General features: G+C 41.8%; 1 protein-coding gene across 1 annotated transcript in view; it reads left to right on the top strand.

The window, feature by feature from the left end:
- SRMS (src-related kinase lacking C-terminal regulatory tyrosine and N-terminal myristylation sites) overlaps nt 1-17,390 on the top strand; it is a 28,579-nt gene extending 11,189 nt beyond the window's left edge. Inside the window, exons 2-8 of the mRNA XM_044661171.1 lie at nt 4,530-4,651; nt 6,285-6,451; nt 7,704-7,845; nt 9,710-9,868; nt 13,198-13,379; nt 14,697-14,853; nt 16,686-17,390. Of these exons, the coding sequence (XP_044517106.1) occupies nt 4,530-4,651; nt 6,285-6,451; nt 7,704-7,845; nt 9,710-9,868; nt 13,198-13,379; nt 14,697-14,853; nt 16,686-16,879 (1,123 nt within the window). The 3' untranslated portion in view covers nt 16,880-17,390. The remainder of the gene's footprint in view (nt 1-4,529; nt 4,652-6,284; nt 6,452-7,703; nt 7,846-9,709; nt 9,869-13,197; nt 13,380-14,696; nt 14,854-16,685) is intronic.
- The last annotated feature ends 4,681 nt before the right edge of the window (nt 17,391-22,071 follow it).

The following is a 22,071-nucleotide window of genomic DNA, read 5'->3' as shown; positions in this document are numbered from 1 at the left end:
GAGTTCAGTTTTGGATATGTTGAGTTGGAGACTCAGAGGTCAGAGGAAAGAGATCAGTCCTGGGCAGAGATCTGGGAATCAGGAATGTAGAAGTGATGACTGAACCAATGAGAGTGGAGGAGATCATCCAGGAAAATATTGTAGAGAGAAAAGGGGAGAGAGATGAGAGTAGAGATTTGTTACCTGTGTGTATATATGGTAGGTGTGTGTGTATGTATGTTGTATGGTATGGTGTGTATGATGTACTCTGCATGCATGTGTGTATTGTGTGGTGTGTTTGTATGCATGCTGTATGTATGATGCAGTTATGCATATTGTGCTTATGTTATTACATGTATTGTATATTAGATGTACAGTGTTGTGTATTATATATGACGTATTTGCACAAGTGGTGTGTGTGCATGTTGTGTGCATGCTATGTGTATTGTGTGTAGTATATTTGTATATATGGTGTGTGTAAGGTATATGCATGGTGTATATATTGTGTGTGGTACATTCATATGTATGGGGTGTGTATGTATGTTGTGTGTATGTTGTGTTATGTATGGTATATGTATTGTGGGCAATATGTTTGCGTGCATGGTGTATATGTGTATATATTGTGTGTATATGGATGTGTGTATAGAATACTCACAGCGAGGGAGTGGCAGGAAGATGAGGAACTAGTGAAAAAGCCTGAAGATTTGAACCAAAAGGAAAGAGAGAGAACAGTGTCAAGAAAAAGAAGGGAAGGAGACTGTATCAAGGAGGGGTTTGTCAGCACCAACAAGTCCTGCAGAGGTCAAAGAGAACAAAGACTCTGGTGAGGGGCAGGGATAGATGATGGGAATGAGAGCCAGCCAGATTGTAGGGTGAAGGAGTGAGGGGGATGCGAGGAAGTGGAGGCTGAGTATAGAGTCAGTTCTTTCTAGAAATTTAGCAGAGAAAGGGAGTCACATTCAAGGGAAGTAGAGATGGGGAGTTGGGCAGGGAAGAAGGTATGAAAAGCTGGACAGGTGATTTGGACCAGATCCCCAAGTTTCAAGATCTGAGGGCCAGAAGGGCAAGTTATGCTTGCTTTGTTTACCTACAAGCAGCCATTGCTCCAGACATTATCACTGGTCCCCCCCCCACCCCCGCATGAAATTCATGGAGGTCTCCATGGCATTGCTCCCATTATTCACCTCTCAGAGAACATTCTCCCTGTTTTCTCTCCTAGAATTCAGGTAATTTAGTTCCCATTTATTAAGTGCTCACTATGCTTGGACATTGTGCTTGTGCTTTAGGAATACAAAGACCAATTTGAAATAGCCTTTGACCTCAAGGAGCTTACATTCTACTAAGAGGAAGCAACATGTTCAGGCCTAAGTAAATTCAAAATACACATAAAGTTAGTAAAAAATCATTTAGGGACAGAGATGTGGAGGTAGAAAGAGCCATAACAACCGAGGGAGTCAGAAAAGGCATCAAATGCCAGGAGGTGTGGCATTTCAGTTGCACCTCAGGAGGAACTAAGTATGGGGAACACACAAATGAGTTATGGAATGTTGTGTACAAAGAACAGTAAGCAGGTCAGTTTGACTGTGTAAAATGAAGGTAATATGGGGGAATAATGTGAAATCAGCCTGGAAAGGATGGACTGGACTCAGACTATGAAGGTCTTTAAGTGCCAAACTGATAAGTTTATGTTTTATTCTAGAGGCAAAAGGAAACAAAGCTTTTTTTTTTTTTTTTTTTTTTTTTTAACGGGGGATGGCATGGACAGGCCTGGACTTTCTCATTTGGCAACTAGGAGGGATGGATTAGAAGGGAGGGACTGGAAGTAGGAAGAACAATTGGGAGACTATTGCAATCATTCAGGGAAGAGGTAGGTGATAAGGGCTGAATTAGGGTGCTGGCTATGTGAGTAGAGAAAAGTGAGAGGATAGATGTTGTGGAAGTAGAATCAATAAAACTTGTCATTTGAGTAGATTTGGGGACAATGAAAATGAAGAGTAGTTAAGAATGATTCTATGGTTGTAAACCTGGGTGATCAGAAGGGTGGTGGTGTGTGGTCTTTTTCTTCTTTTTAACCCTTACCTTCCATCTTAGAATCAATATTGTGAATTGATTCCAAGACAGAAGAGTGGTAAAGGCTAGACAATGGGGGTAAAATAACTTGCCCAGGGCCACATACCTAGGAAGTGTCTGAGGCCAGACCTGAACCCTAGCTGGTGCTGGTGCTGATCCTGATAGAAATAGGTAAGTTCTGCTTTAGAGGATTGATAATGAATTATATCTAGACATGGGTTTAACATTCTGAGCTCATGGGTCTAAGAGATATCTATATTTCAGCCCTCTTCCTCAAAGCACTTCTTTATCTCTCCAAGTTCATTATTAGAAATCCTTTCCTAAGAACCCAAGACTTGTTTCCCCCCTTCTCTCAGCTCCTATGGCAGTTTAAAAGTCTTAGTATAGGATATTAGTGCTGGAAGGACTTTAGATATCATTAACGTCTTTAATAAAGATGACTTTAGATGAAGTCCAACCTTATTTTACTGATGAGGAAATGAAGTGACTTTTCCTAGGTCAGAGACTGACAGACCCCTGGCTCTTGAATCTAGGGCTCCTGACATCCGTTTCCTTGCCCTTTTCATCATGTGGGCTAGCATAAAGTTGGTGCTTGATGCATATTTATTGAATTAAGAAAGGACTATAATTTCTACTGGAAAAGAAGTGGGAAGGTTTTATTAGACCTGTGTGAAAAGAAGTGGGCTTGCTTTATGCCAAATACCCAGAACAGTTAAAGCAGGAATTCCTTTGTCTTTCTGGGAAGTTGAGTCAGAGGAAAATGGGGTGTTTTCCCTCATGGCCTATGTGAGAATGGAGTAGATCTGACACATTGGTGAACCAGAACAGAAAGAAGTTTTTCATGTTCTTTACAAGAAGGTACTCCTTCCTGGGCACAAAGCCAACCATAGCAGGCCTTACCTGATGACAAGTAGCAGCTGGAATTATTAGAAGTTGGATTCAGGGAATCTGATTGGCAGAGAGTCTGGATTGGGTTGGGGAGAACCCCTGATACACAAGGCCAGGGTACTGGGGCCCACATCCATAAGCCCTGGGAATAAGGAGCCCATCACCATATTTCTGCTAACAATTGAATCCCTTCCAGAAATCTGCTAGGGCTATTTCTCCTTGTTTTCCCCTCCCTGGGCTCCAGCTGCTTTTCTTTACCTCCCCAAATCCTATCTGCCCATTGTTTAGGGCTCAAATACCTAGCCTATACTATATTTCCACCCTCTGAACTATCAAAGCATTACGAGTTTGTGCCACATAGTAGGTACTTACTTATAAAGGAGTCTTCTTGCCCCTTGACTTGTATATGAATCTTGTGTCTCTATACAGACTATGAATTCCTTCAGGGCAAGGTCTTGTGCCTTCTCATCTCCAGAGACAGGACTGGGTACTCATCTGGGCTCAATGAAAACGTGTTTAATTGTGTTGCTATTTCTTATCCAGCAGCTACCTGAGGGATAGTGACAATCAGAAATGGTTCTGAATTGTTGCTCGATAAGAGGGACCATTGACCATTACTCAGGAGTTTCTTAGACTTTCACTGGGCTGAGAATTGGGCTGATTATGTGTTTCTAGGGGGCTATTCCTCTAGAATAGGGGTTTTCATCCTTTTTGGTGTCATGGTCTCCTTGGGCAAGGTCTGGCAAAACCTATGGATCCTTTTCTCAGAGGTGTTTTTAAATGCATAAATTGAAATACTTAGGATTAGACAGGAAGCCAATCATATTGAAATAGATACATTTTTTCATATGTAGACTCCAACGTTAAGAATCCTTACTTTAAAAGAAGGGGAAGATATGTTACCTTGGACCACTCCAGTAGAGTAAGTTCTCTAGGCAGACCTATGCAGATGTCCTATTTATACAGGATAGTCTTCCTACTTTGAGTAATGGCAATGGGAGCTCCAGAACAACCTAATCCCAACTCTGACCTTTTGTCCTTCCTGGAGGCCAGTCATGACTCAGGCATTTGGAAGTTCGGGTTCAAGGCTGGAGCAAAATGAGACCCTTCTAAAAGTTAATAAAAGGAGGTTTACATGACTATAACATGGAAAGGATTTACTGCAAAGATATGGGACTAGCTCAAGTAGAAGTAGCCATCTTTCTATGCATTTGATCAGCTGCCCAGGATTTAGGGCCTCACATTTGCCAATTCAGAGCACTTCCTCTTTGTGGGCTTTTTTAAAATAATGCCCTTATATAATTAGGAAGGTATATCTTTTTTTTTTTTTTTAATTTTCGGAAGGTATATCTTTGTGACTCAAGCCTTGGCCCTCTTGTGCTAATCTCAATTCTCTGGATAGCTACTTTGCCTTTTTTGTGGGGTAAGGAGCTGAGAGGGAATGGAACTGAACCAGTCTAGCCTACATGGCAGAGACCTTGCTAAAAATAAGCTCCTTCCATATTCCTGGAGGAAAATGTTGGTGGAGGTAATGGGGATGAAGTAGATGACATGACTTCTAAATTGATCCGTTTGCCTGGGTTGTTTTACAGGTGGTATTTTGATGGAATCAGTCGAAGCGAAGCTCAGCAGCTTCTACTTTCCTCTTCTAATCAGCATGGAGCCTTTCTGGTTCGGCCCAGTGAGAGTAGTCGAGGGGATTATTCACTATCAGGTAATTTCTTCCAGAGAAGCCATATCACTCTAGTGGGAGGTTAATCAAAAGGAATATAATTCATTTAGTCCTTTCAGTGAATTCCTGTGAAGTGACTTAGGCATTCTGGTCTCATGTCCCTGGTGATAGCCATCTGTGGTCATAGCAAAATATTTGGATATCATAGGAGCTTCATATAAGATGCTGGGTGAATGAATGGGATGAAAAGTTTCCCAGTGCAAAAAATATTATAAATTTCATAAGGGAAGGAAGTTAATGTAATCCAATGCAAAGAACCTTGAAGCCGAGAATTCACTCACTGATTAGCTATATATCTAAGGACTCATTCCCTTTTCTTCTGCGTGCTTTAAGTAATCCATATAAAATGAGGCTAACAGTTCACCTACTAGAAATATAAAATGCTTTGTTTCCTGGGAAGTGTAGTAGCCTGACCATGAAGAGAGCTAAATTTAATTCAGCAGGTATTTACTGAGGATCCCCTGCTTGCCTTGATTTTGCTAGCTTTATAAGAAGAGGTCAGACTGAACTCAAAAAGCAGTTATTATATTTTACAGAAACAACAAAACAAAACCTCTTACCTTCTGCCTTAAAATCCATACTAAGTATTGGTCCCAAGGCAGAAAAACAGTAAGGATTAGCCAATGAGGGTTAAGTAACTTGTCCGGGGTCACACAACTAAGAGGAATCTGAGGTCATTTTTGAACTCAGGACCCCCCCCCCCATCTGTAGGCCTGGCACTCTATCCACTGAGCCCCCTAGCTGCCCCTCAACAAACAGTTATTAAGTGCCTCCTTTGTGTCAGATACTTTGCTAGGTTCTAGGGATATATAAAACAAAAACAATCCCCACTCTAAAAAAGCTTACATTATTGATAAGATGAAGGTATTGGCATATAAAAAATTAAATGCAATATCTGTCTAATAGATAATCAGATAGATATAAAGACAGCTATAAAATAATTTCTAGGGGGAGGACCCAAGAAATTATGAGGATCAGGATTTACTATAGAAAGTAGTACTTGAACTGAGATTTGAAGGGAACTGGAGATTCTAGGAAGTAGAGATAAGGAGGGACTACATTCTGTGGATGGGGAACAATTGGTGCAACATAAGAAGATGGGGCGTGGAATGTCACATTCAAGAAACAGCAAGCTGGCCAGTTTAGCCAGATTGTAAATCAGTGAAAGAGAGTAATATAATAATCGTCTTTGAGGCTGAAGCTAGACAATTCCTTTAAACATCAAACAGCAGTTTGTATTTCATCTTAGAGGCAAGAGGGCACCAAAGTTTCTTGAGTTGGGGAGAGACATGGTCAGAGCTATGCTTTAGGAATATCAGGTTGTCAATGGAGAATGAATTGGAATGAAGAAAGGCTGGAGGCAGGTTAGAACAGGAGAATAGGAAAGAAAGTACTATCTTTGTAGTTCTAACTTTGGTTTTTCTGTTTCCTTCTCTCTTTTTCTTTTCCTCCTTCCCTTTCTCTTTCCCTCCTGATCTCTCTTTTCCTTCTTTGTCCCCTTCCCCAATTTCTTCTTCCCTGTCTTTTCCCCCATCATTTCTCTATCTCATTTACTTCCTTTCCCATTCCATCATCTTCCCTCTTCTTTCTTACTTCCCTGTCACTTTTTCCACAGTTCGAATGCAAGCCAAAGTCTGCCACTATCGAATTGCCAAGGCCCCAGAAGGTGGCCTGTATATTCAGAAAGGTCAAGTTTTCCCCAGCCTGGAGGAACTCCTCATCTATTACAAGGCCAACTGGAAGATTATCCAGACACCCCTGCTGCAGCCCTGTATGCAAGAGGTGGGTCCCTTTCCTTCCCCTTCCTTGTCTCCCTTTCTCTTCCTCCCTTGTTGCACCCTCCTCCTTCCTCATTCCCTTCTCCCTTTGTCCTCTCTTCCCAATTCCTTGGGGAGCTCTTTGAGGAGCATCAGTGAAAGAATTTACTGAGCTCACTCCTGTGTGTTCACTCTTGTGTTCCCCTTTGGCTATGTGTTGGAGAGGGAGAGAGACCAGTTTAAAAGCTGCTATTAGTACTCAGGATTTTATACCATGACCAGTTGGATATGAAGTCATGTGAGCCTCCAGTAGGCATTTATAGGTGATAGGGCTATTCCTGACCTGTTCTGCGTTGGAACTGCTGAGAGGGGTGGGGGAAGACTTCTCCCAGCTAGGAGGCCTGGGGCTTAGGTCATAGAACGTGCAACCTCAGGATCCATTGGGAAATGAGTTCCAGATGCCTTAGGCTCCATCAGATACCCTGGAAGAGGAAACTGTGGGTGTGAGGGCTTGGTAGGAACGTTGCTTTATCTGTTGTATTTGAGTTCTGGCTGGGAGATAAGAAACTACACTTTATCTAGGATCATCTCCCTTTCTTGCTCTGGTATAGGAGGGAAATGATAAAATTCCTCTGTGTCTCATCAGCTATTAAGTAGAAGTAATAACACTTTCTACCTCTCATCAGGGAGTAATTAATGTTTGTAAAGGGTTGATTGAGGGACACGCACTATGAAAAGTGCTACTTAAGTTGCCCATGTAATTATTTGGGGCTCCCAGAACATCCTGCTTTCAGGCCAAGTGTGAGGAAAATTTTTCTGGGAACAGATTTTTTAGCTTCTCCTCCTTGGCCATCAGCAGAACCCAGGCTTGAAACATAGAGAGGATTTGGATTCATCTTTTAGGGATAGTGACTGCTTGTGTATCCTGTCTTCCTCCAAAATAGCCAGAAAAACCTGTTATGAGTTTGGTTTCATCAAAGTAACTTTCCACACTGCAGGACTACTTCTTCCTGGGAGGAGACCAAGGAGCTTTCCCAGCACTGTGAATTACCATCTTGAAGACAATGACTTCCTTTCTTTCCAGCTTAGCAGTTGTGTGCATTTATGGAGGGAGGGGGTCCATTTCCTCCTTAAAAGAAATTGCAGAGTTTTTTCTTACGCACTTCTGTCAGAAAAAGTAAACAGGCACATTACATTATATGTCAACCTTGGCTAGGTCTATTAATTTCCCTTCTTCCATTGCTCATCTACATTTCTATCTCTTTCTGTTCCGTCAGCGGCCACTGGAGAGGGATGAATGGGAACGGCCACGGACTGAGTTTGCCCTTCGAAGAAAGCTGGGAGAAGGCTATTTTGGAGAAGTATGGGAAGGCTTGTGGTTGAATAAGATTCCAGTTGCCATAAAGATCATAAAGTCTGGTATGTTTGTGGAGGGTTGAGTTAGGGCTTGTGATTCACTTAACTCTCTCCCGTTTTGCCCCATATTGATAAATAAGGAAAAAATTTCAATGAAATAATTACTAAGGCCAGTATTCAGTCTTGGATTGGAGACTGTGGCCAGGGAAAGAATAGAGTCAACTGACCCAAAGGGGGATGGGACCCATAAGCTTGGATTTCCCCCCAAACCTAGGATCTCAAGAGTTGGAAGGCGCCTCAGAAGACATGCAGCCCAATCTGGAACAGGAATAGGTACCCCCACCCTACAACATCCCTAATAAATGGTCATCTAGCCTTCGATTGAAGACTTACAGTGATGGTGAACCCAACACTTCTCAAGGCAGTCCATTCTATTTTTGGACAACTCTAATTGTTAGGAGGGTGGCTAGGTGGCACAGGATAGCGCACCAGGATTAGAGTCAGGAAGACTCATCTTCCTGGGTTCAAATTGAATCTCAGACAGTTATTAAGTATGTGACCCTGGGAAAATCATCTAACCCTGTTTGCCTCAATTTCCTCATCTGTAAAATGAGCTGGAGAAGGAAATGGAAAAGTTGCTTCAGAATCTCTACCAAAAAACATCAGACAACTGAAATGACTAGACAATAGCAATAACAATCATTAGGAAATCTTTCCTTAGATTGAGCTTAAGTCTGTTTCTAGCAACTTTCATCCATTTGTTCCTTGTCCTGCCCTCCAGCACTAACCACAACAGGAACTCTTCACTGACTTAAAAAAAAATCCTTACCTCCCATATATATTGTGTATTGGTTCCAAGGCAGAAGACTGGTAAAGAAAGAACTATACGATTGGGTTTAAATGATTTGCTCAGGGTCACACAGCTAGGAAGCATCACTAGGCTTGGCTCTCAATCCACTGAGCTACTAACAGCCCTTCTTCACTTAATTTTAAATATTTGAAGATGACTCTCATGTTTCCCCAAGGCTTCTTTTCTTTAGGTTAAGATACTTCAGTAGATTCAGAAATGGCAATGTCTCTAGTTCCTTTATGCCTCCCTTCTATGGATGTTAATGACCTTCCAGCAATGACACACAGTACTGAACACCACTACCCAGATGTAGTCTGATGAAAGCAGAGACTGTCATCACCCTTATTGTTGACACTGTGCCTTCACTAATGTTCTCACTATAAGATGTCTTAAACTTTTTTGGTAGACATATTGAATTTGCAGATATTTTTTCATAGAAACTTTCTAGTTACATCTCCTCTCTCTTCTATAATTAACCTTTTTTTTTAAACCCTTACCTTCTGTCTTAGAAGCAATACTATGTAGAAGAGTGGTAAGGGCTAGGTAATGGGAGTTATGACTTGCTCAGAATGACACAGCTAGGGAGTGTCTGAGGCCAGACCTGAACCTATGACCTCCTGTCTCTAGGCTCTCAACCCACTGAGCCACCTAGCTGTCCTCGCAATTGACTTTTTGAATCCAAATGTAGGGCTTTACCGTTATGCTTATTCAGCTTCCTCCTATTAGATTTGGACATTGTTCTGTCCTATATACCTTGAATAGCTATCACCAAATGTGCTAACTCTCCCTTTCAGATTTGTATCCTTTGAAAATTTGATTTTCATTTACTTAATTACATTAAGCATGTATAGCTAACCAATTACAAGTAACAGAAAGGCAAATGCGCCACCATTTTCTCCTCACCCTCTCCCCGATAAGGTCTGAGAGTCTACTGTTCACCTCTCCACTGTCACTCAGAGGTTAGAAGGGCTGTGGTAGGGAGAAGGTTGAGTTTGGATGATGGAAGTCGCCATTAGTGCCAACTTTTTCATGTGTTCTCCAGGCCTTCATGGATCATACTTGCTTGCTTTCTTGCAGCTGATATGAAGCTTGATGACTTCACCAAGGAGATTCAGAACTTAAAGAGTCTAAAACATGAGAAGCTGATCAGGTTGCATGCAGTCTGCTCCATCGGGGAGCCTGTATACATTGTGACAGAGCTCATGAGGAAAGGGAACCTCCAGAGCTTCCTCAGCAGTGAGTGTGCTCCTCTATTTCTACTTCCTCTGCCAGTTACAAACCTCAAAAACCCATTGTCCACTGTGGAAGAGGAACCTTATTCCACACAGATGATGATTGATTGGGTGCTAATTCCCTTTCTCAGTTCTCCCATAGTCTTTCCCTCCTAGTCTCTCTTTCAGTTCTCTTTTGACTCCTTCTCAGGTCCTATTCTTTGGGTCTATTATGGCCCCTCCCTTTCATGATCTACTCAGCCCCCCTCGAGGCTATCTTTTCCTCTCTGTCTCATCTCCCCAAGCAACCCTGCTTCCAGCAGTTACCCCTACCCCTTTTAATGAAGAGATAATCTGTTGAAAGCTATCCAGCAGGTCTAGGAGAAATCTGACAGCTTAGGTGATAAAGAAAGAGGCAGGAGAGGATCTTGACTGTCAGCTCATAGCTGCTTCTCTGAAGTGCCATTGAGTCACAAGTTTATTATATATGAAATTCAAGCTCCCTTTCACCCAAAAGCACAGAGAAAGATTTGCAGTTGCGCAGAAATTGCAATGACCTCTTAGACAATACACAGAAGCTTTAGAAGCTTCAAGGTGAAGATAAAGTACAAAGTTGATTTCTAGCTGCCTCATCATCAGTAAACTAAATCTGGGAATATTTTTCTAGGGTGGGAAGCTGCTGTGTTTTTTGGCCTTGACTGTCTAAAAATATTGTTTTGATCTCAAGAAGCTGCATTTTAACCGAGAGAGAGTGTTAACCTCTTGACTGTTGGTTTGCTAAGAACTTAAAGTTTTCCAATAAGACTATAATGTTTTTCCAATAAGAAAAGGTGTGGATTAGAAAAGGAGTCAAAAGAGGAGTCAAGATTTTTATCTTAGATAGCCCATTCTGTTTGGCTCTGACTACCAGAGTAGCTTTCGATGGGGCCCAGATAAAAATATCTATTTGAGACTCTGTTTCTCTTATTGGCCTCCCACAATAAGCCCTTCAGCAACTGCTATGTATAATGAGAAGACTCTTCTTAGCCTGTGGGAGAGACAGGACAATGAGGTGGCACAGCAGCCCCTGTCCTGGAGAACTCATTAGATAAGGGTAATACTCATGAAAGGCTCAGAGAATGCTCTAGATTACAGTGTGAGGTCATGGGTGGCTTTATGGCTGGAGCTATGTGGGTTGTGGATGAAGTTCATGGGCAAGCTTGCTGTGAGTCTGAAGTGCTACCCTGGGTATAGAAATGTGGTCCTTATTCCCTTTGGAACTTTGGCGTTTAGATAAAGGGCACTGTTTGGCCTAGGCAGACTCTCTGGCGCATCTATGGGCACGGAGGAGGAAGCCTATTTCCTGACTCAGCCTTAATCCTGTCCCTGATACCACTAGGAAGCTGGTCCCAGATGCCCATTAGTTCTATTGTTAGGGCCCTGTCTATAGTTACAAAGTATTAACTAATGATAATAATGATGATCATGATAACAGTAATAACCTCTCAGCCTCTGTTTCCCCACCTGTATAATGGAATTAATGATACATATTTACTTTCTAGAGAAGCTATGGGGCTTAATTAAGAAACACATACTGAGTTCTTTGAAGATAAAATGGTCTTTCTGATTATATAGATAATAATTACACATTTTTAAGAAGGAAAATAATATCCATTTGACAAGTTCTGTTCTCACCAGGGTAGGGCCAGCCCAGTTCTTGGCTCAGCTGCTCTAGGATGTTGCTACTAAGATGGTTCTAGTCTGGAGAACACTCCTGACTTTGAGTTCATTAGCTTCCACAACTTGTGACCTTCCCCTGATTCCTGAGGGTGTCTGAGTTTCCCAGTTTCCCAGCCCTGTCCTGGGACCAGGGACTTGAATAGAAGGGAGGTGCCTGGGTGTGAGTAAGCAGTCTTTGAGAAATACCACAGATCCTCAATCACCTGAGAAAAGTCCTGACCTGGAAAACCCAGTTTCCTTTCTGTCTTTGGATGAATCAGCCTTACTCAAAAGCTAAGGAGGAAAGAATAAGTTTTGGAAATCATCTCAGTCTCATAGTTGTGCCACCAGGGGGCATAGGTCACAACCTTGCTATGGAAAAGTTTTAGAATGCAAGGAACAAGGACATTGTTTGTTTGTTTTTGGCTAACAGCTTTCCTAAGGACTTTTCTACTTCCCACAGTCTATACCTTTCAGCATCCTCCTGCTTTTCTATCCTTTTGGCCAGCCCCAACACTATTTCCTATATTCTCTGATACACCTCCTCTCTTCATTGCCCTATTCTCTCTCCCCAAGCAATGCAATACTATTCTGTCTATCCCTCCCCATATCCTTCTCTTTCTACTCTCTCCTCTTGAATACTCTGTTCCATCCCTCTGGAACTTCTGTTGTCCCATCATCTTCTCCATCTCTTCCTCCTCTATCTTTCCTCCATTTCTCTTCCCTTCATCTTTCTCTCCATCCTTATCCCTGAATCTTTCTCCTTTTTCCTTTCCATCTTCCTTCTCCACCCATCTGCATTCACCCCTCCATGTCATCTCCAGTTATCCTCCCCTCTATCCTCCATTTTTACCTCTGTCTCCTCATCATCCTTCCTTTGTTCACCACAGCTTTCCCTACTCATCTCCCTAAGATTTTCCCTTCCTCCATGTACTTTCCTGTCATGTCCGTTTCTTCACCCCACCTCCAAGATTCTTTCCTTTTACCTCTTCTCTCATCCTCACCTCTCTATACAGGGTTCCATCTCTCTCTCTATTAGTCTCCCTCCCATTTCTTCTATCACATTCTCTTCTCTTCCCTCCCCTCCCCGCTTCCTCACATTGTTTCTCCATCTTGGTTTTTAGATCTCACCCATAAAAATAGGCAGTAGCATCTTTCTAACAATACTCTATCAGGGGTCAGCAACGTATGGCTCTCGAGCCATATCTGGCTCTTTCTGCAGGAGCCATAAAGTCCATTTTTTTTCAGGCACTGTTACAGGAGTACGCACTGTGAGCACTGTATGTCTCTCACGAAATTACATTTTAAAAAATGTGGTGTTTATGGCTCTCATGGCCAAAAAGGTTGCCGACCCCTGCTCTCTATGATGGTGATTCAATGAACAAGCCCCTGTTCCAGGTGCTAGAAATGCCCCCATCATCTCAGTGCTTTCCTTAAAAAATAACCCATTCTCACTCTGAGGAGGGAGGCCACATCTATGCATGGCAACACATGTTCCCACATATACTTATTGCACTAGATTCTCTCATTCCACCCTGGCTTCATGTGGTGGACACTTGGCAAGTATCACAGTCTGTGGACTTCCAGTCCTAGGGAGCTACCATCACCCTCACTGGCTCAGGATCATGACCTTGAATTTCTCTGCTGGTCCTTTAGGTCCAGAAGGGAAGGCTCTCAGCATCATCCACCTCATGAGCATCGCCTGCCAGGTGGCTGAGGGTATGACTTACCTGGAGGAGAGGCACATTGTGCACCGGGATCTAGCTGCTCGAAACATCCTGGTGGGAGATGACCTCACCTGCAAGATTGCAGACTTTGGCCTGGCCAGGCTGCTAAAGGTCAGGCTGAGGTCTCTGTTTCCCTCTTTTTGTTGCCCTGCCACAATCTGTCAATAACCCAGCTGTGTCCCTTTTACATATGGTTCTGATATAGTGGGGAAAGTCCGTGAGTTGAAATTCAGAAGATTCAGGTTTGAATCCTTAGATGACCTATTTTAATCTTCTCATTTTGCAGAAGTGAAAAGTAAAAAGTTCGTAAAACCTTGGGATTGCCTAAGATCTCATGGATAGCAAGCAACATAGCTATTATTAAAAAAAAAAAAAACCAAACAGGTTTTCAGATTTTTGTGGGACCCTGAACAAGATACAATAATTTTGGGGACCCATTTTCCCTTTTTTAGAAAATGATGGGAAGAAAACAGCTGCTTGATCACATGGGTCCATGGGGATATGATTGGGGATGCAGACTCTAAGCGACCACCCTGATGCAAGTATTAATAATATGGAAATAGGTCTTGATCAGTGACACATGTGAAGCCCAGTAGATTTGCTCACTGGCTACGGGAGCAGGGTGGGAAGAGGGGAGGGAAAGAACATGAATCATGGAACCATGGGAAAATACTCTAAATTAATTAATTAAAAATTTCAAATTTAAGAAAAGGAAAAAAAAGAAAATGATGGGGTCGGATTGGATAAACTAAAGATCCTTCCCAGGTATGACATCCTGAAACGCTGAGTGTATGTTAAACATATGGTGTGCTTCCCTTGCCTGGAGTAGTCTTCTGTCTTACCTCTCTTCTGCCCACACCCACTTAGCCCTAGGGGTAAGGAATAGAAACTACCTGTAGTGATAATTAAAACAAAATAGGATGAAGTAGTCAGTCTGACATAATATTGTACATTCTTTTTTTTCCCTCCCTAACTCTTACCTTCTATCTTAGAATCAGTATTGTGTATTGGTTCCAAGGCAGTGGAGCAATAAGGGATAGGCAATGGAGGTTAAGTGACTTGCTCAGGGTCACACAGCTAAGAAGAATCTGAGGTCAGATTTAAACCCAGGACATCCTGTCTGTAGGCCTGGCTCTCAATCCACTGAGCTACCCAGGCTGCCCCCAGTATTGTACATTCTTAAAACAAATATGCCATAAGTATTTTGGATCATCCATGCTTTTGATTTATGAATAATTGAGATTTGGATGCAAAGTCCAGGTCTCAACAGATTGGCAGCCTTTATAAATCAGAACCAAGTGAGGTATGGGAAGGATTATGTATTGTTCCACCCCCCCCCCTTCAAGGTTCCTAGGTTGATATGGGACTAGGAGATGTATTTTTGTTCCTCTTACCCCCAGAATGACTCATTTTTCAGTTGTTTTTTAGGATGATATTTATTCAACAAAAAGCAGCACCAAAATCCCTGTAAAATGGACAGCTCCAGAAGCAGCCAATTATAGGATCTATTCACAGAAGTCAGATGTTTGGTCTTATGGGATCCTGCTTTATGAAGTCTTCACATATGGACAGTGTCCTTATGAAGGTTTGATCCCATGCTCTCTCTCTCTCTCTCTCTCTCTCTCTCTCTCTCTCTCTCTCTCTCTGTGTTTCTCTCCCTTTCCTTCTCCCTTCTCTCCTTTGAATTCCAGTGTCATCTGATGGAACCCACACTTGCTTGACCTCACATGCATTTCCAAAGGCTCCCATGTGAGTCAATATCTGCATGTCTTTTAGGTCTGTGTTAGGTTTTGTGGAGGATTCCAAAGGAGGAGGGCATCTATTCTCTGAGGCAGGAGCTACACCCTTCTCTCAGAGAGCCTCTGGTCTGAGCAGTCAAGATTTTCTTCTTTGGAGAGCCCTTAACATGATGGAAAAATGACCTCTGCCTTCAGGAGAGTCCCAGAGGGTGGAAATACAAGGGGCCTTGCCATTACAAGATCCTCAGCCTGATGAGGAAGAGAATAAACATGCCCAGGAAATGGAAATCCCATCTCTGATCTTAATTTTCTAAGGTTTTTAACCTCTTAGGTATTCCATTTTTTCATCTGTAAAACCAGGGAGTTGGACTAGATGACCTCTGAAGTCCCTTCCACCTCTAGATCAACTAACTTATAGTCAAATTAGAAAATATGTAAATATACAATCTCTAAAGAGTTCAAAACTTTATTGTCTTCTGATGGATTTGGAAAATCTTCTTTGTCATTCAAGTTCAGCATGACCTTCAGGCTTATGTTAAATGTATAGAGGAACTGAGGCAAACAGGGTTAAGTGACTTTCTCAGGATTACAAAGCCATGGTGGTAAAATGTCACACAGATACGATGGGCAACCTTCTGAGCTAGGTGTGTAAAAATTCACCAAAAAACTGAGTATAACTCGGGTGGTGTGTCACTGAGAAAAAAACCATAATTTCACGATATTTATAGTTTAAATAACAAAAAATGTATAATTGTAATATATAACTATTTAATAAACCAAAATAGGTAAATTAATATAGGTAGAATTGTCATCTATAGTGCACAGAATGTCTACATTACACTATAGCAAATGTTTCATCCTTGGCATGCGGCCCCATACTTCTCTGTATGTGACTGCATCTGGCCACGTGTTATTGAAAATGGCTACATGTGTCAGTGTTGACATGCATGTCATAGGTTTGCCATCATTGTTGTAGGGAGTTCTAGGAAAGGAGTAGACATGGCTCTATATTCCTGGCTCTCCCTAGTTTGAGGCAGGAGAAATAGCTTTTTAGAGAGCGCCTAGTGTAAGCAAACAGACAAGGCTTTCTTTCTTTCTTGAATCTTTTACTTGATTGGGGAAAAAAAATATGGTCTCCACCTTCAGGAATCTCAGATTGATGGGGATAGAAAGGAAACATGGCCAGGAAAATGAAATTAGACACAATGGATTAGTTGGTAGATCAAAGAAGTCAGTTTAGTAGTGAACCATTCAGGCTTAATATCTTGGAGACAAAGCCTTTAGTTGATGAAGCGAAATTGCATTTTTTTTCTGTGCTTTGGAACAATGGGTAAGGAATATGATTAATTAGGGAAGTCTTCCTGGGAAAAGTGGTATGGCCTATAACTAGGCTGGCATCCTCTGAGGGAAACTTCTTAAAGGGAATGAATTACTTAGATCTTGACTTTCCTTCTTTTCTTTCTTTCTTTTTTTTTTTTTTTTTTTAATTTTAAGGTGGAAGATTGGTAAGGGTAGGCAATGGGGGTCAAGTGACTTGCCCAGGGTCACACAGCTGGGAAGTGTCTGAGGCTGGATTTGAACCTAGGACCTCCTGTCTCTAGGCCTGGCTCTCAATCCACTGAGCTACCCAGCTGCCCCCTCCTTCTTTTCTAACACCAATTTATGTTGCTTCTTTCAGGAATGACCAACCAGGAAACTATTCAGCAGATTTCTCGAGGTTATAGACTGCCACGCCCACCCACTTGTTCCCCTGAGGTTTATGTGCTCATGTTGGAGTGTTGGAAGGGCAATGCTGAAGAGAGACCTGCCTTCTTTGTGCTCAGGGAGAAACTTGGCTCCATTTACAGACGTCTCCATCATTCCTTCACATGACCTAAGCCCTGTTACCTTCCCCATCTTCCTGCCCCAATACAAAAGCTGTGCATATCCCCAACCCAATCCCTGGCTTTGGGAACAGTTTCCAGTGTCTTCCTAGTGCCTTCTCAGGGGGAAGGGGGCATCAGGAGAATGCCTGTAAGGATCCCAAAGATCTATGACAAGACTTATTGAGCATGGATATGCATCTGCTGTCAGGCTCCTCACAGAATCTCAAAATTGGAAGGCTTCTTAGCCATGTAGACAAAGCTATTCCCCCAAAGCCTCCTACTGCCACAAACTGGACAAGCGGTCTTCTGGAATTTGCTAGAAGATCTCCAGTGAGAGGAAACTCACTACCTCCCAGGACAACCCCTTCTATTTTCCTCTTTTTTCCCCTTATCATTCCATTTCCCCTATGGGAGAAAAGAATGTAGAGGAGAGGAACCTTCCTTACTGCTCATCACTCTCAGGAAAGTATTTAATGTAAATATTGTACAGAGGACATCTAAATATAAGAAAGAGAATATCCTGGAATAGTATGTCTATAGAATTCATTTGGTGGCTTACTGATATTTGTGTATCTTCATTGCATATATGATCATTTAACATACTTCCTGAGCACCTGGGATGTCCAAGGCTCTATGCTGAGAACTTCAAGATCAAAAAAACATGAATAAGACATGGTTTCTGCCCTGCTGTCAGAGGAGGAACAAGTAAAATAAGATATAAGATACATACACATACATATAACAGAGTCAAGTCAGTGAGCACATATTGGGCTCTAGAACCAGATTGTAGATATAAAGGCAAAACACACACACACAAAAAAACAGTCCTTGCTCTCACAATCTAATGAGAGAGGCAACATAGAAACAACTGCACCCCCCCCCCCCACACACACAATGGATATAAATAGGATAAATTGAAGATAACAGAGGAAAGTCACTGGTATTATAGAGGACTAGGATAGGCTTCCTGGAGAAGGTGGGATTTAAATTGAGACCTGAAGGAAGCCATTGAAGCCAGAAGGTAGAGAGGATGAGATAGTTCCAGACATAGGCAGATTGGGGAGATGGAGTAGTGGTGGTGATAGTAGTAATAGTGATATCTGACATTTACATAATAGAGATATCTGGTCCAATCTATACTGCTCAAAGAATTCCCCCTACAACATACCTGAGACCTCCATTAGGCCTGGGATGAGAAGGACAACTTCCTCCTGAGACATTCTATTCCTTTTTTGAATAGTTCTAATTGTTAGGAAGTTTTTCCTTCCATCAAACTGAATTTGCTTCTCTGAAGTATCCATCCATTTTTCTTAGTTCTGGCCTCTAGGACTCTAAGTCAAATAGAATCCTCCTTGTGGTGGCAAGAAAAGTCATTTGTTATGATGGCACACAGTCCAGACCTTTATCCTGGTTGCCCTCTCTCTCCAGCTTATCAATTATCTGTCCTAAAATATGGGTCCTGGGACTGAGTAAAATACTCCAGAGCCGCTATGGAACTACCACTCAATTTCTAGAAATTATGTTCCTATTAATGGAGTCCAAGGGCCCATGAGCTTTTTGGGTTACCATATCACATTGTTGACATATTGAGCTAACGTATGCAAAATGCATTACTATACTACGTAATTTTATCCTGTTTTCCTCTTTTGTGAAATGGAAATTGAATTAGATCAGTGGTTCTCAAGCCTTTTCATCTCAAGTTCCCTTTATGTACTTAAAAGTTATTGACTTCCCAAAGAGCTTTTGTTTATTTGGATTAGATTTATTGATATTTATTGCAGTAGAAATTACATTTTAGTAATATTTTTGATATTTTTGACCTCATGGACCTATGTGAGAGGCTCTTGAGTACAAACTGGACCACAGTTTGAGAATCTTTAACTAGATGATTGCTAAGTCCAGACAGGCAAAGTAGAGTGAGAGTCCAAAGATAATATGTATCCTGAAGCATACTGGCACACATTCCAAAGAGCACAGATATACAACATGTGTTCTCAGATCATTTATTACCCAAGGAAATTCCATTTGGTCAGAGTTCTCAAACTTCCTGGTTCATCACTGAAGACAAACACCTTCTCTGATGAGGTAACCAAGTTGGGTTTTTCTGAGTCCTGAAGAAGTGGGGAGATCTCATGGGGGCCCTGCTTTTAAATTCTGTGCTTGCTACTTACAAATGTCACTTTGAGAAAATTACTTAACCTTTCTGGATTCCAATGTCCTCATTGGTTAAAAAAAAAAGATGGTTAGACTAAATATCTCTACCTCTAAATCCTCTGATCTGAGTAAAAAGTGTATAAAAGAGCCTACAATTAAACAGAGTCCAGGGATATAGAGGGACTGCAGCTGGACCATAAAGAAAAGGGGAGGACTAAGTAGGAGGAGGGGAAGAGGGAAGAACACACCAGGGTCAGGGTTGCAAGCTTACCAGGCAGTCTCACATGGCAAAGAAGATTATACTATAGGATACTTGTAGGGTTAATTTAAATCATAGATTCTTAATCTTGTGTCTTGGAGCCCTTTGGCAGCCTTTGGACCCCTTAGAATCATGCTTTTAAATGCAGAAAATCAAACACATAGGAAGCCAAATTTTAAAATATAAATGCAGAAAGGAAACCAATATATTGACATAGGTATATTAAAAACAAAATCATAGACTTGAGGCCAAGAGCCCCTGTGTAATATTAGAAACTCAAAATAGAATTCCAAAGGCAGTCAAAACAGAAGACTTTCTGAGAGTTGAAAACATCTTAGGTATCAAATCTGGGTCATTAGTTAATTAAAAAAAACAAATATTCAAAATTAGATTTTCAATAATTTTTACAAGAGACCCACACTTTTTAGATGTTTTTTTTTTGAGTCCTTCAACATGAGAATAGTTTCTGCTTTTCCCCCTCCATTAGGATGAGAGAGAATGTTCTTTCAGACAGTCTTGAGCTCTTCAATTGCTGGGTCTGGGCACACTGATGCGTGGCCTCTGTGTGCCTCCAACTCCTTACCCCAGTGATACTATGCCCACAAAAGATATAGATAATTGAAGTCAAGTAAATATTTTTGCTTTTCAGAATCTAACTGGATCCGAAGTATTGGGTAAGACAATATTGAAGAGGGGAAAAATGCACTGGATTAGGAATCGAGACAGGTTCAAGTTGTATAACATTTGCAAGGTTACACAAACCTAAGCCTCAGGTTTCTCAGTTGTAAAATGAAGGCCTTGGATCAGGTGATTTTTCTTCTCTTTCTGTGATGCTAACACTGAGGCCAGAATTTCGATTCCATCTCTGTCAAGAGGCAGCCTTGACAAGTCATCCTCCTATCCTAGCTGTCAAATTAGAAATTACGCAGAAGAGAAAACTTCCCCAACGGTGTTTAACACTGTGACTTTGAGAGACTTGGGGCTTCAGATGTGACAAGTTCCTATCTCTGGATGTCTTCAGAGATTGTGTGTGTGCTCAAAATGATTTGTGTGGTCCTGATGGAAAGGATGACTAATCCTGGTCCTTTGAGCCCTGGGAGTTTATAAGCAAAACAGGCTCACAGAGCTTCCCACATAGGGAACAGTTGTGCTACTGTTTGCAGGCCTGCAAAAGTCAATCTCTTCACTGGCAATATTTTTCATAGTGATGCTATTTGATTGCTTAGACTGGAACACCAAGACCTCAGAAGAATCAATATTGCAGATGACCCAAATGGCGATGTAGACACAAAGCAGGATGCAACTTGGTTAAGTGGAAGAAGAGTTATATTTGGAGTCTACAGACCAAGAATTGAATCCATGCTCTGGTAATTAATTAGCTGAGTAATTTAGGATAAATAAATTCCTCTCATCAGTTTTCTCATTTATAAAGTGATGTTAAATCATGCCCAACTCCATGTGACACTATGGGCAAAGGGGTTTTCTTGGCAAAGATACTAGAGTAGTTTGCCATTTCCTTCTCCCCCATTTTACAGATTAGGAATGAATACAAATAGGGGTTAAGTGACTCAACCAGAGTCACTTAGCTGGCAAGTGTCTAAGGCTGGATTTAAACTCAGATATTCCTGACTTAAAGCCTGGTGCTTTTAACCACTGTATCACCCCAATGAGATTGGGTTAAGTGACCTAAGATCCATTCCAGTACTAAACATTTCACTTTATCTATGATCCTGAATAGCTTACAGTATATTATCAACTGTGATTTGTTCTCAAGAAATGGCACAAAAAATACCATCAAGGAACATATACCACCAGAAAAGAAGGTAGGTGATTTTGTGGCCACAGATGGTCAGCCTGGGTGATATACTGGTAGCCATGAAATTTTTTTTTTTTAGACCCTTAACTTCGGTGTATTGTCTCATAGGTGGAAGAGTGGTAAGGGTGGGCAATGGGGGTCAAGTGACTTGCCCAGGGTCACACAGCTGGGAAGTGGCTGAGGCCGGGTTTGAACCTAGGACCTAGGACCTCCTGTCTCTAGGCCTGACTCTCACTCCACTGAGCTACCCAGCTGCCCCCTGGTAGCCATGAAATTTTAAAAGAACCAGAGAAAGACCATCAATGTGTCAAGAAGCTCTTTTCCAGGCAGTTTGGTGAGGTAGAATGGTGCAGTGCAAAAAACAACACTCTTATCTAAAGCCAGAGGACCAGAGTCCAGTTCTTCCCTCTGATGACCTTGGACTATGCGAAGTTTGAACTAGAAGGCCCAAGAGGTCCCTCTCAGTTCTGACTGTGTGCACTCTGAAAGGAACAGAGAACCACCCGCTCCAAGTTAAAATGATCACAAGTAGAATCGCTTCTGTGGCTAGTGTTTATCTCTAAATGTAAACCAGGAAAAGTGGGAAGGATTCTGACCTGGGAACAGATATAAATCTTTTTCTGAGAAGTTGTGTGTGTGTGCTGTGTGTATGTGTGTGTGTGTGTGTGTGTGTGTGTTGTGTGTACTGAAAATGTGTGCATGTGTCTCTCCAATTAATGGGGAGCTAAAGAACTGATGGATGGAGCAGTCAGAAATACAATTAATATACACCTTTCTGTGACCTAGGCTTCCCCATCTAACAGTCTCCTCCAAGCAGAAGACATCTAACCATGCAGGAAAGGAATGATGGGGGAGTTTCTGGGAGACTGGGAGTCCACAGCCACTCCCAGTGGAATGGACAGTGAGGGACTACATTTAATTATCTCTCCCACCAAATTTGCAATGCCTTTGTAGAAACAGCTGCAAACAT

The sequence above is a fragment of the Gracilinanus agilis genome, chromosome 2 (genome assembly GCF_016433145.1).
Source record: "Gracilinanus agilis isolate LMUSP501 chromosome 2, AgileGrace, whole genome shotgun sequence".
NCBI lineage: Eukaryota > Metazoa > Chordata > Mammalia > Didelphimorphia > Didelphidae > Gracilinanus > Gracilinanus agilis.
Note: the sequence above shows the minus strand (reverse complement) of the source record. Positions and strands in the feature narration are given on the sequence as shown.